The 13062-nt window shown below is 38.6% G+C and overlaps 1 protein-coding gene across 2 annotated transcripts in view; it reads right to left on the bottom strand.

Moving 5' to 3' along the window:
* The window catches only part of LOC109981882 (cGMP-dependent protein kinase 1), an 85201-nt gene that overhangs the window by 29171 nt on the left and 42968 nt on the right, over positions 1-13062 (bottom strand). For both annotated transcript variants that reach the window (XM_029276825.2, XM_020630864.3), the window contains exon 4: positions 2974-3079. In XM_029276825.2, the coding sequence (XP_029132658.1) occupies positions 2974-3079 (106 nt within the window). The remainder of the gene's footprint in view (positions 1-2973; positions 3080-13062) is intronic.

The raw sequence follows: 13062 nt of genomic DNA, 5'->3' as shown, positions 1-13062 counted from the left end.
AATAGAAGAATATATAGGTGGTACATACTGTACATTTATTACTGATTAGGTCTTTTGTGGTTTTCAGATGAGCGATGTAGCATTCAGTTCACTTTAACTGAAGAATACCTGAAAAGAATGACAAATATATAGGCAACAGGATACACGATGAATCAATGAAGGGCCAAGGGAGCTGGCTTTTATATTCTAATACAGTATGGGAACATAAATATTTCAGGATAATCTGGGCACTCTGTCTAGTAACACAGCAGGGCATGAGATCCTAAGGTTGAATACACCAGTATGATGCTCTGTTATTTGTTTCCCTTTGCTTCCCGGCAGCCTCAATGAACACTATCAGCCTGTAATCAAGCTTTCTAAATAAAACTGCTCCAATGTTTATCAAGGAGAGAAAATAACCCGTGTTGGTGAACAAAGCACTTATCTACCCGTAACATCTCTCTCTCCTTCTTTGCTTCCCCAAATCCCCCCCCCATTTTCCATGCTTTATTACAGTAATCTGAACCATCTAGTCTGGTGGGCCCTCAAACCAGGCCACTGTTCTGATTATCTTTGTGCTGTTGCTTCCTAACTAATCAGCAAGGCAGTGAACGGGTGACCCCCCCCTCTACATGAAACATATGGACTTCCAATCCCTCAAGCTGTGAAGCTGTTGACACAAATAAAAAGTGTAATTTAAAGTAAATGTCCAACCCAACAGCTTAACTCTGTTACAACACCGAAATAAATCATTCTAGAGCCAACAGGGAAGTGCCCTTTTAGCTCAGTGTGAATGAAAGTGAAGCATGAGGTCAATTTTGATCATTCCTATGGTGGTATTAAAATTACTCAGAAAAACAAGAACCTCTTTGATGAAGGGTTTTTGTAATGCTTCCCCATGCTCATCACATGCTTTATTTTTGCAAATCATTGGGCAAATGTCCTTCTATTTGCTGCCTTACAGGGTTTAGTAATGGCACACCAACATTCAAATAACAATGTTACATCAATACACATTCTCAGGGTAATGTTTTTTTAGCTCATTAGATGCTGCCCTTGCCGTTCTCCTTTTAAAGTTATCTGTTCAAGTGATTTATAAAATGTGAGGAATAAGCTAATGAAATTCTTCATAAGCACACTCGCTCCCCAGCTGTAAAACAATGTGGGATTTTTCAGTCAATTTTTCATCCTCCTCCACAACTTGTGAGAGCAAATACATCATTTCACAGCAGTTAAAGAGTGAGTTGAAGAATCCTCTCAGGGCCCAGCATGTGTTTGTTCTTACGTTTTCAGCACAGCTCTTTTATTAGATCTGCTTTTAGGAAATAAAACAGCAACATCATTATCTACATCTCGTGAATTCAAAAAATGTTGCTCTAAAATCTCAGATTTCCTCCCTCCCTGGATACCCTTTTATAAACCAAACAGACAAGGCAAGCCCAAACCAAGCAATATGTTCGTCAATTAAATATTTACTTATCTGTTGGACTGCTATGCATGAGTGGCTAAGAGGCAAGAGATGGTATAAAGCACATGCTCTTACACTCCGTAAAGAGATAGCAGGTGCTTTGTGTTTGTTTTTAGTCAAGGTCGTTACCAAAATAGCTTCAGTCTTCGATTTGAAAGTAGACTTAAGAGTGTTTTTTTATCTGGTTGGAAATATAGGTGTTTCTAGTATTTTATGAATGAATGTCTTCCTTTATGGGGTACTGTAGCTAAGCTAGGGTTGAAGTGGTGTTATTGTGACTGATGTGATGATGGCAGACTGTTATACACTGCAGAAAGATTGTCCTGGGAGGAGAAATGACAGTATTGTATTTATGGTTAAACATTTGGAATGGGGCTATGGCTATTTTATCCTAGCCTGCTTTTGTGACAGTCCACGATAAGTAGCAAAGGGAGAAGAGGGTATTGTTCATCTGCAGGAAAAAAGGCGTGTACACTCTTTACTGTCGAACTGTTCATTGCCTGATCCAATAACTATCAATTGTGCTCCCTCAAAAGCCACGGCCCCTCACCTACATGCACCGTTGCTCCAGAAGCGACCTCTCAGCTCATTGCTTTCATTGTGTATAAACTACGTTGTCTCATGTCTAATTCAGCGGTAAGTTAACACTAAACTTTAACATAATACATGTAAAAAACAACGGCCAACGACAAAAAAACACGTGCTTTGAGTGTGGGCTAGTGCACACAAGCAGTAGAGAACGAGCAGGGAGACAGGGAGGCATGATTGGTTCATCAGATTGGCACCTTGTGCAGACATTGGTCGAAGTTTTTACATGCTTAAAATTGCTACAGATGCACATAAATTATTCATTTCTGTCAGGCCCTAAAGACAATTTCAACCAAAATCTCAAAAAGGTATCTGTGGTAATATATAACAATATCCCATCAGCCCTCCTTCTTTGAAGTTCTGAACATTTGTAACCTTTGATTTCAGTAGAAAGTGAGAGAAGAAGCAAAGCCTAATATCAGACCCGTAACAAAGATGCAAAATATGAAAAAGTTTATTATTGGCTTGATGAAGACAGAAATCAGAAAGTGCTACCTAGATAAGGGGTAACAGTGATTTTAATGCATCGTGATCGACCCCCGCTGCTCTCCCTCTGTCTTTTGATGAGTCTGTCTTTTATCCCAACCTGCATGCTGGCTGAAAGAGAGGAGTGTGCCGTTCTTTCAAGTGATAATAGACTTATTTTTAGAGCAGCGGTTACAGTGTAGGGGCTTTGATACAGAGATGGACATTAAAGAAGCGCAATATCATTTTAGGTTTTGAAGGATAGAAGGCAACTCTAGTTGTGCAACAGAAAATGATGATGGGTTATGTCATTAATCGGGAAAAATGAGTAGTGAGGAATGTTCTGAGAAGCGGCTCCCACATATTCTCCTGAATTCATTGTGTTAATTCATTCATTGCATTTCAGATCAAAGCTCTATTCATGCCCATTTGTCTGTCATTGTGGGACAACCCCTCCCCCAGATTCTCCTCACCTTTTCAGAAACTCCATATACTCTGTGTGCTTGATGAGACCCGTCCTCATCATGATGGTCTGAAAACATTGTCGGTCGATGGCCCACAGCTTGACGTTTGTTAAAGCTAGAAAGAAAGAAACACAGACACAGTGTCATGACAGATGGTTTTTACCCTCGGGCAAAAGGAATAATAAAGCAGAACGTTAACGCATAATACATGACCTGCAGCAAATGAATGCTTAATGTATGTACAGTATGCATACAGGGAGTATCACAGGCTCTTTAAATGAATTGATATATGAAGTTAATATGCGAGAAGAATCATATGAAGTCGAAGTGAGTTAATTTGAAACAAAACCCTTTTTGAAATCTCTGTTCAAAGAGCACGGTGGGGGTAATAAGTGTTTTTTTCTCCATAGCTGCTGTTCAGGTCTGCAGAGCAAATAGGAGGTATTCTGGACAATTACTCTTTACTCTGCGGCTGGAGTTAATTGGTATTTTTGAATACCTTGCATGGATGGCTTGCTTCAAGTCATGCTACAGCATTGTAATTGGTTTAAGGTCAGGAAACTGACTATGCAAACATTTCTTTTATATAATTTCAAGCCTCTGAGTTACCTATTGCACTCAGTGTCAGACACTTATTCAACATGTGTGACAAAAGTTATGCCAGGTTTCAAATCACAACCAGCTACCCTGATATTTTTCAGTGCAATTTCCAGCAACAATTTTGAAATGAATTGTTCCTTCAACGATTGCCATCTGCGCTTGCCTTGAGGCACCAACTGCAAGCCATCATGCTCTCTCTATGCATGCATTGGATGGAGGTTAATGGAATGGTATGCAGAACTATTTAACAGTAGAAATCTCCTGTTAAATATGTCTGTATGCCTCTGGCTGTTGACTGATGTTAGCCAGGGTCTTTCTGAAATTCTCTCTCTTGCAAAGGTTTTGTCTTGAGCATCAGCAGCTCATTCTCCAAGATCCTCTGTAGTCAATCTGAATGTGTTTCTGCTCCACAGATCTCAGCTGTGAAGAGCAGAGTCTGTTCGAGTCAGGCTGTGCGGGCTTTCATGATAACAATAGGCGTCTAACCGATTTATGAATTTTGTTACACATTTCACTCTAAGTCATAACCTTTGATCCATTGGGTTGTTAGGGAAGCAACTTCATAACAAAACATGTGAAAGCGCATTAAATCCACTATCTTAGCAAAAGTCACTCACAGAATTCAAGCCCCCTCTTTAAGAGTTGATCGTAATAATATCAGAATAACTATGGGGCTTCTCAAATTGCCAGTGTCATTGTCTATCAGAAAGGCTATTATTTCATTTCAGTGTTTCAATTTGCCAGTAAAACAGCCTTTGAGGATTTATAAGTGTGAAGAGGGAGAGAATTCTCAATCTGACCTAAAAACAAATCTTGTGATCCCCGGGGAGCCCAGGCTGTCGCCACAAAGATGTGAAGTGATATTAGAAGAAATTAATCAGTTATCTACTTGGAGCTTTGTCTGAGTGTGTTTGTCTGTTGCTAGAGCTGTTTCTATTGGCTCCTCCATGCGTGACACTGCTTCACAGACATTTAAAGATATAATCGAGTTTTCTCCATAACAGCGTGGTGTTTATTGATTTATAAGCTATTTTTCACTCTCCTCAGAAGTCACAAGTCGTGGAGCCGGCTCAGCTACATAGAACAACACTCCAGAAGCACAGGGAAAGTTTGTAGACTGCTGGGCCTACAATTCACTAACATCTCATCATCTACACTTAACAAATCTGATGCCCAGTTACTCACAAACAAAGCAGTCCAGCTTTTCCCCCATGTGATAGTAAAAGCTACAGCTACTTGTTTTCTTACAAATATAAGTGATTTATTTATGGCTGCATGAGCATGCATACACAAAAATGCACACACCTGCTAACACAAAAATAATCCACTCTTGGGGTATTTTAAATAAATACAAGCAGCTCATGAGTAAGTGGAGCCACTCCTGCAGACACTACAAATCTTGCACTGCAGACTAAGAGGCAGCATTTTAAAATAGGTCTAAACCACAGGAGAAATGCCCTCGTTACACAGCCTGACACTGTTTTTAGTACAAGACACACAGAATGACATCAGAATGGATACAGAGGCAGATTTATGGATGTACAGATATGCAAACATCTTTTACAACATAGAGCAACAGATCCCTGATGTGCATACACATGTATTTTTTTAGATATAAACACACTCACGAACATGCATTCTTATTATCTGACACACTGAGTGAAAATGTAGAAGGATTGTGGGTACTGATGTGGTACTGAAAATATTTTCCACAGCATTTTATCTCTAGTACTTTAGTTCTAGTACTGTAAACTTAAAAAAATTCAATCACAGCAGGGTCTGGTTATGTCTTATCTAATCATAAAGGTTATTTATTGTGTAATGTTGATCTGGACAAATGGCTCCCAGGCAGACTAGAGCAAACCCAACAAAGCTGGTATATGACGATGGGTCTGCAGAGAAATGATTAGAGTAGCCTTCTAATTTGACCCCGAAGATACAAGAGTGGGAGGTTAGACGTCACTGCCCAATACACAGTGTGTAATAGAGTGTTTAGGGAAAGCGTGGGAGTATGGGGCACTGGGAAATAAGATATGGAGGTAGCCTGCAGTGCACTGCAGTATAAACGTATTATTCACAAGATTGACTAAATTGCAGTGAGACCTAAGGAGCTCGTTATCCTGTAGTGAGGGCACAGATGACTGTCTAAATGCTCATGGGTTGGCAACCATTAGCTTCACAGCCACACCCAAGGTAGTGCTGGAGAGGTGCAAGGATGTTGTTATCTGTGAAAGGTTTTGAGGAATTGGGTAGTGTTTTGTTCCAACAGGATCATTATGAGGGCTTTAATGGTCATGCAGTGGTGGACTGTTTTACTGTTTTTGCACAAGACTTGAAACCCGCATGTTTATTCTGTAGATGTGTAAGAAACAGCTGAGAGATTTAACAGTTGTCAGTACTAGAGGCCTGACATAAAGTAGCACCTTTGGGAAAAGTATAAGTGGCCATTGTTCCCGATGGATTGTATTGTTAGTCTTAGAGTGTAACAATTGTAGTACTGCCTTCTTCATGTAATGACCATCATACAAAATATACTAATGTCAATTTGTACACTTTTACACTAATGTAATGTTTTACAGGGTTGATAAGCAACAGTCTACTTGTGTGACTGTGATTATTGTAGAGTTTATGATGTAGTTTCAGCTTGGTAGTTTTTTTTGTTTAGTTTTTGAGGAGATTGATGGAAAACGTTTCAAATAAATGAATTCCTCAATTTTCTATCAAAATGTCACATACATTGTGAAAAGTGGCATCAGTGCAGGTGTTATGGTTACAACTGATAAATGTCAAATGACGCTTTAAACATTTTAGTATTGCAGACAGGAGAAAATTATGATACAGTACTCAAAAAGTGCTGATCCAAGGATCATATGAGATATAACAGCTGCTTTTGAAAAAAAACTTTTGTCGAACTGGAAACTTGGCCTCTGAAAGGCTTAATAATAATTTTCAACAATGGATCCACAGTGTTCATTGTGATAGCTGACAAACTTGACAACTAGCCATCTCTTCTTACCAAGCCCAGAGAAGAAAAGGTCTGTGTTTAATCCTGAGAAATAACAGCAAGAGGGAGTACAGATAATATGGATGTCACCAACAAGATTGAAAGCATTTCAAGTCATGTTTGCAACTGAAGCAGTCATTCATTTATTTGGCCCAGTCATAATTCACTGTAACTGAATTTTAGCTTCGGGCATTATGCAAATGCTCCATGTGTTTTTGTCGTGTAATCCAATTTTTGCTCATTGAATTACATAAATATAGGATGAGATCATATTTGTTTTCTGCACTCTGGTCATTGCAGTTTACTTCAAGAGAGCGTTCGGTTTGAAATCATCAGAAATATTGGTCCCCATTATGGCTGTAATCTTGATGTCTGCTGTGAGTGCCATACATTTTAATGGGGTTTGAAATGACTCAAACCATTTTTACTTCTTCAGCTAAAAATACAAAACATTTGTCATTTGCTCTTCACTGCAGGAAATCAACATTGCACTTAAACGAAGATTAGGACCAGTCTCAAGCTGCTTTATTTGAGAGAAAACTTGTACACCCTGATGTCATGAAATATATTTGTTGGTAACAAACAACATCCCCCTATTACCAAAGCATAATGCACTTGACAGAAAATAAGTCCTGAACAAAGCTCCCTCTTTTCAAATTCATCTCAGAAATATGCCATTTTTATCTTCCCTACTGCTGTGTCTAGAAGAGAAAAATGTATAACAACTATGATGCTGGTATCCAAATTATTGTCTGCTGGCAAGTAAATGTGTGAGACAACCTTGGAAATTGGTTGCTATGTTGGTTAATAGGACAGGCTTGACTTGTGAATTATCATTTTAGAACTTGTAGAAGATTAACCTGGGGTTATACAGCTCTGAGGAAGGAGTTGTGTCTCCTAACTTTTTTTTGCTGTCATTTAAAAAACTTTTCCCTTCTTTCAAATCTATGAATTGCCTACTCCTGCAACTTTATTTCTGTCATTAACATTTTTTTTCCCAAAAGTCTCCTGTGCTTCCTTTCTTCTAATGTCTCAGAATGTGAAAACGTCAGCCATTCTCTTCTCTTCTCATCGACTCTGACACACACTGTCACATACACTCTTTAAGATCACAATGTCACATGAACTCTACTCCTTCGAGGCTTTCTGCATGTCTCGTTTTGGAAAGCGTTCAGAGAGCGATGCTGTCAGGGCTGCAGGGTGGAGGAGTGTAATCTCCTTTCCCCCTAAGTCATTAATAACATCAGCCAAGTCTGATTACATCTGGAATCTGTTCTTTAGAGCGTGAGAAAGAAGGACAGGTCATTTACGGCAGACGTCTTAGAGCATAAAGAAAAAGGAAAATAATATTTATAATAATACATTTCATTTATAATAATTAAAGAAAAAAAACATTAAAACAATGTCACACAAAGCAACATTAACTATTAAAAACAGTGTTGTGTTTTTGAGATGGAAGAAGGGAGTTCTGGTGATATTATTGACAGGTTGCTGTTGAAAATGACTCCAAGGTTGTGAATGTGAGGTGATGGAAACGGGGCAGTTAATCAATGATGAGACAGACATTTTGGGTGGTTTTGGGGAGGGATTTGGGACCAATATTAATCACATCAGATTTTTCACAGTTTAGTTGAAGGAACTTGGCTTGCATCCAGTTTTTTGTTTCTATTAGACAGTGAGTCGGATTGGAGCAGGTTGCCATGGTGAGGAATTTGGTGGAGATGTAGATCTGGATGTCTTCAGTGTTGCAGTGAAAATGAAAACCCTGTTTACATATGATGTTACTAAGGGGGAGTGTGTAGAGAATGAATAAGAGAGGACCAAGCACCAAACCTTGAGGGACGCCTTGGGACAGAGGAGCTGTGAAGGAAGTGTAATTGTTGATATTTATGAACTGTTGACTATTTGAGACATATGACCTGAACCAGGAGAGGGCGGTGCCAGTGATGTTGAGAGATGGGAGAGATGGATGCTGTGGTTTATGGTGATAAATGGTGTCGAAAGTTAAAAAAATATTTGGACTATTCTTCAGTACTATGGATAATTATTTAGGCTTAGGGCAAGATAAGGTAGTGTAGAAAAACAGCTAAAATGTTTTTAATGCTTCTAAAACATTATTTGACATGGCTTATTCTAATTGGAGTATTGGCTGTTTGTAGATAAGTGTATTGCAACCTTTCCCTATTTAATAAAGGTGCACCAATAAGGTTCTTTTGTTTTCAAGCTTCTGTATTCTTTTCAAATATTATCAATATATAAACCTACCCACCGATCATGCCAAAGTTACATTGTCATTCTGTTGGTAACACTGATGGATGTAAAAAGCAAAGTGACTGATAGTCATACAAACACAGGGATTTAATTCCATTTAATGGTGGACATTGTTGGATATGGATGATTATAAAATTTAACTTTTTTTTCCCAATGCTGAAATAGAACAACCAAATATAATAATAAGAGCAATTATTCTCTAAACGAAATGATGAGTTATCCCTTTGAGGTCCATACGACTGAGCATTGGTGAGCATGGTGGGTGAAATGCATGTTAGGTAATGTTCAGCTCAATATTTCTCAAGCAGCCGCTACTCCAAATCCATGGACTCCTGTCTCCCATATGGGGCAGCTGTAGAACCATCCGAGTAGGCCAGCTACTTATTTTTTTCCTGTTATGATTCACTGAGGTGTGAAGGCTTCCATAAGAGCACATGCTTTTACCTTTATTACAGAGAGACAAAGACAGACATTATCTTGAATGATGTTCCTCTTGTAAACTCAGATGTTCCTAGGCAACACATTTCCTAGTTGAATAATTGGCCTCATGTGAAAGGGACAGAAAGAGTGAGTCAAGCATAGTCACAATATTTAGAGGCATTAATCACGCATTGAGAGCATGCAGGATCCTCTAGGTCAGAAACTTCCTGTCAGAGGCTGATTGAATAGGTGTTTTCTTAAAAGTGCACCTCAAGCACTGTCTTTACCTAGATTAAAACACCATTTTCCTCTCATCTCTGTAAGAATAACCCACCGCTCTCCAAGCCCTCATTCATCAAGTATGGCTGCCCATATTTGAACCTTTCTTTTTAAAATAAACATGCACACAGTAGAGTATTCCATTACCCCTATAGGACAGTCGTCTATCTACAGTTAGCTTTTTGATAGCAGATTTGCCATTTGATCACATACTCTGAAATACATACTAAAATACCCAGAATGGGATGAGCCTTCTTTGTGGACCATCAGTAGTTCAGAATGCTGGACATGATCAGTTTAATTTGCAGTGACCTAAAGCTGTTTTGTAAGGGGTGTTAGTCTCACCAAGGTCAGCGTTAAGGTTACACATACAAGTTGAACAAAGATGAGGGAGATTGCACTCCAGGTCAACAATGAAGGGAAATACTATTCAGGGTCCTTGCTCAATTAATATGGAAGAAACAGCATTTATTAAATCCATTCAAACACCAAAACATGCTGTGTCAGCGGTAGAGCATCAATGAGCAAATGATCTTTAATTTGCAACATCTCTACTCAGCAATTTTAACAGCTTTAATTATCTTAATTTTAAAAAACTACAAACCACAAAAATGTGTGAGGGCATGAATCATCTGTTCCTTCATTCCTCTGTCATAATGAGGATAACTCAATAATACTGGGAACAAACGCAATGGTTAAGTTTTGTAGTTCTGTGAATGGATTAGTGAAGTGGTAGAGTTTTAATGGTGAAAGCTTTAAGTGTAGTACCTTGCATTGTCATATTTGTAATAGAGTTATTGAAGAGTCTTTATGGATCTTAAATGGAGATTCACAGAAGGGAAGAGTGTAAGCTGACACTGGTAAATTCCACTTCAATTCACTGTGAAAGGGGGTGGGGGTGAAAGGCTAGGAAGACAAGTGAAGTTTCCTTTTGAGTAGGAGTTAATGATTAGTAGAGAAGTAAAAGAAATGAATGAATAAGAACCATAGCACAGTATGTTATCAGAGACAAACGGAGCTAGCTCTTTTAACACATTGTTCTTTTTAAAAGCTTGTCATTATCGCCATCATTTTCCAACAGGTTCCTGTGCTTTGTTCAATATGTTTTCCATTAATAACAATTAATCTTTTTTTTTTTTTTACACAGATTTCAAGTCCTGCTGGTGACGTCAATGGTAACACAATGGCTTCTAGGAAAGGGGAACAAGGGAGGCATCTTTGCTTTACACTCCCTACAGCATATTACTTTGCAGCATAAATTGCTTTCTTATCGGTCTGTGAGATAAATTATAATTGTTTTTTGTCTTCATCATTACAATCAAACAGAAACTATTCACACAAAGGAAATCCGTTTAAATAACCTGATAAATTTCAGTCTGCACATCTGTAGAAAATCAAAGTCAGGAAATGAGGTGTGTTTGCTATTCATCAGCGGGGAGGTTATTTTTAGGCCGGGGGTCCAAGTGACACATATCTCTATATAGCAGGTTGTGTGGACTAGTTAAACTCCACAGCGAAACCTTTCATATTATTGATTTGCCAGAGAGCCGTCTGGAGAACAATGTAAAACCATGTGTCACCCATGTGTCAATGGGATTTAGTGATGTAATAACTCAGGATAATATCTTCCTGAATGAGTCAAGCATAGTGTCTGCACTTATATTACTACATAGAAGTGTTTCCATAGCGGCTCTGACAACAGGGAAGACATAGCTTGTTGTGTCATTGTTGAATTTCATACGACTTTCTGTCAATCAATGTTGCAGTTAAGGAACCGCTGAGGCAAAGACATCAGATCTTTGAAGCCAAAAATATAGAGCAACGCTATGGCTGCCATTCTGCTCTGTCAGAATGACATGAAAACATGTGTCTGCGTTGGTGTGTTATAATATTCATCATCATTGTACTGATGATGTGTTTGTCTTTTTATATTTTCTGCAAGAAACAGCAGTTATTTGGAGAAGAGGCCTCCTTACTCTGCAGGAGTCCTACAAGCTGTTCTGATTCTGTGACATCCATTAAGAAGCTGTTCATAACAGAAGAAAAGATGAACTAGCATGCAAACAGTCATCCAACAATGAGTGACTTACTGACAGTGTTGGGAAGGATACTTTTAAAATGTATTCCATTACAGAATACAGAATACATGCCCTAAAATGTAATTTGTCACGTATTCCGTTGTATTACTCAATCTGAGTAACGTATTCAGAATACTTGGATTACTTCCACATTGAATTGCATTTTATAAGCGTAAGAATGCTTCAATCACATCCTGCGTACTAAAAAGGCCTATTCTGATGTGATCTTCTGTTCCAACTGGCTGAATATGTTAGGCCCAAGTCTCCCTGAAAGTGAAATATATTATTATTTGCTGTAGAGGAACAAAGACTATAAGGGTATGTTATGTTTTTCTTGGTTAAAAAAAGAGAAGAATTGGCCAATTTTCCCTTTTGAAACAGAGAAGTACCGTCATGTAATCCATTGATTTCAACCATGCAACTGTATTCTGAATACCATCTATTTAAATTGTAACGGAATACAGTTACTCATAATTTGTATTCTGAATACGTAACTTCGGTACATGTATTCCGTTACTCCCCAACACTGCTTACTGATGATTTATACATTTATCTGTTCATTATGAAAACCATATTGCCATTTTAAAAAATCACATATATAACTCAATATGAAAACTTCAAAGATACGTTATGTTTCCTTTGGGATTTGTCTTTAAGTTGACCTATCATGCTGATCCTCTTTTCAAAACTCAGGTATAGTGTCACAATGATGGATGCCCAAACTAAAAATGGGCAGATCGCGAGGTTAACATATGTCGGAGTAATCCCAGGATAAATCTGCAGATTGCGCTAAATGGATTGTTCTGCTAAATACATTGTTCTGCTAAATACACAATAGTTCCGCGAGACATTCACAAGACTGCCTGAAGCCTCTATGCAGGCAGGGGGAGATGTTTTCATTGGCTGTTCTACCAGCACACGAGCATCCCTCTTCAGGCTACCCTGCAGGTTTCTGCCCCCCTGGAAGGCTTCCATAGAGCTGGCCAATCAGAGGAGAGCGGGCATGTAAAGAGGTCCTGGGGCTTTAAAGACACCATTGCAAAAGAGAGTTCTGCTCTCAATTAGTTCTCCCTGTTAAAAAAAAGGTCATATATATATATGAAAAAGACAGCAGCTGAATAAAACAGTTACAGACAGAGGCTGAGATCAGAGTTTTTACTGAGGACAAATTTAGATGAATCAGGAGTTTTCTGAGCTGCAAAGCTACTCTTTAGGTTTCACAGACTGACAACATGAAAGATGGGATCGATGAATAGATTCAAGTCTGCACAAATACCTGAAGTATTGCTCTTCTGTCACCAGCACTTAGTTTCAGTTCAGACTTCTTTGTTGCCAGCAGCAACCAATACAAGCAGTGGCGAACAAAAAGCAGAGGAAATGATGTTCAAGGCTTATTTATTTTTCATTCTATAATACAATGTTGTGCAAAAGCATGCAAGTTTGTAG

Source organism: Labrus bergylta, chromosome 10 (genome assembly GCF_963930695.1).
Source record: "Labrus bergylta chromosome 10, fLabBer1.1, whole genome shotgun sequence".
Taxonomy (NCBI): Eukaryota; Metazoa; Chordata; class Actinopteri; order Labriformes; family Labridae; genus Labrus; species Labrus bergylta.
This window is presented reverse-complemented; position numbering and strand designations above follow the sequence as displayed.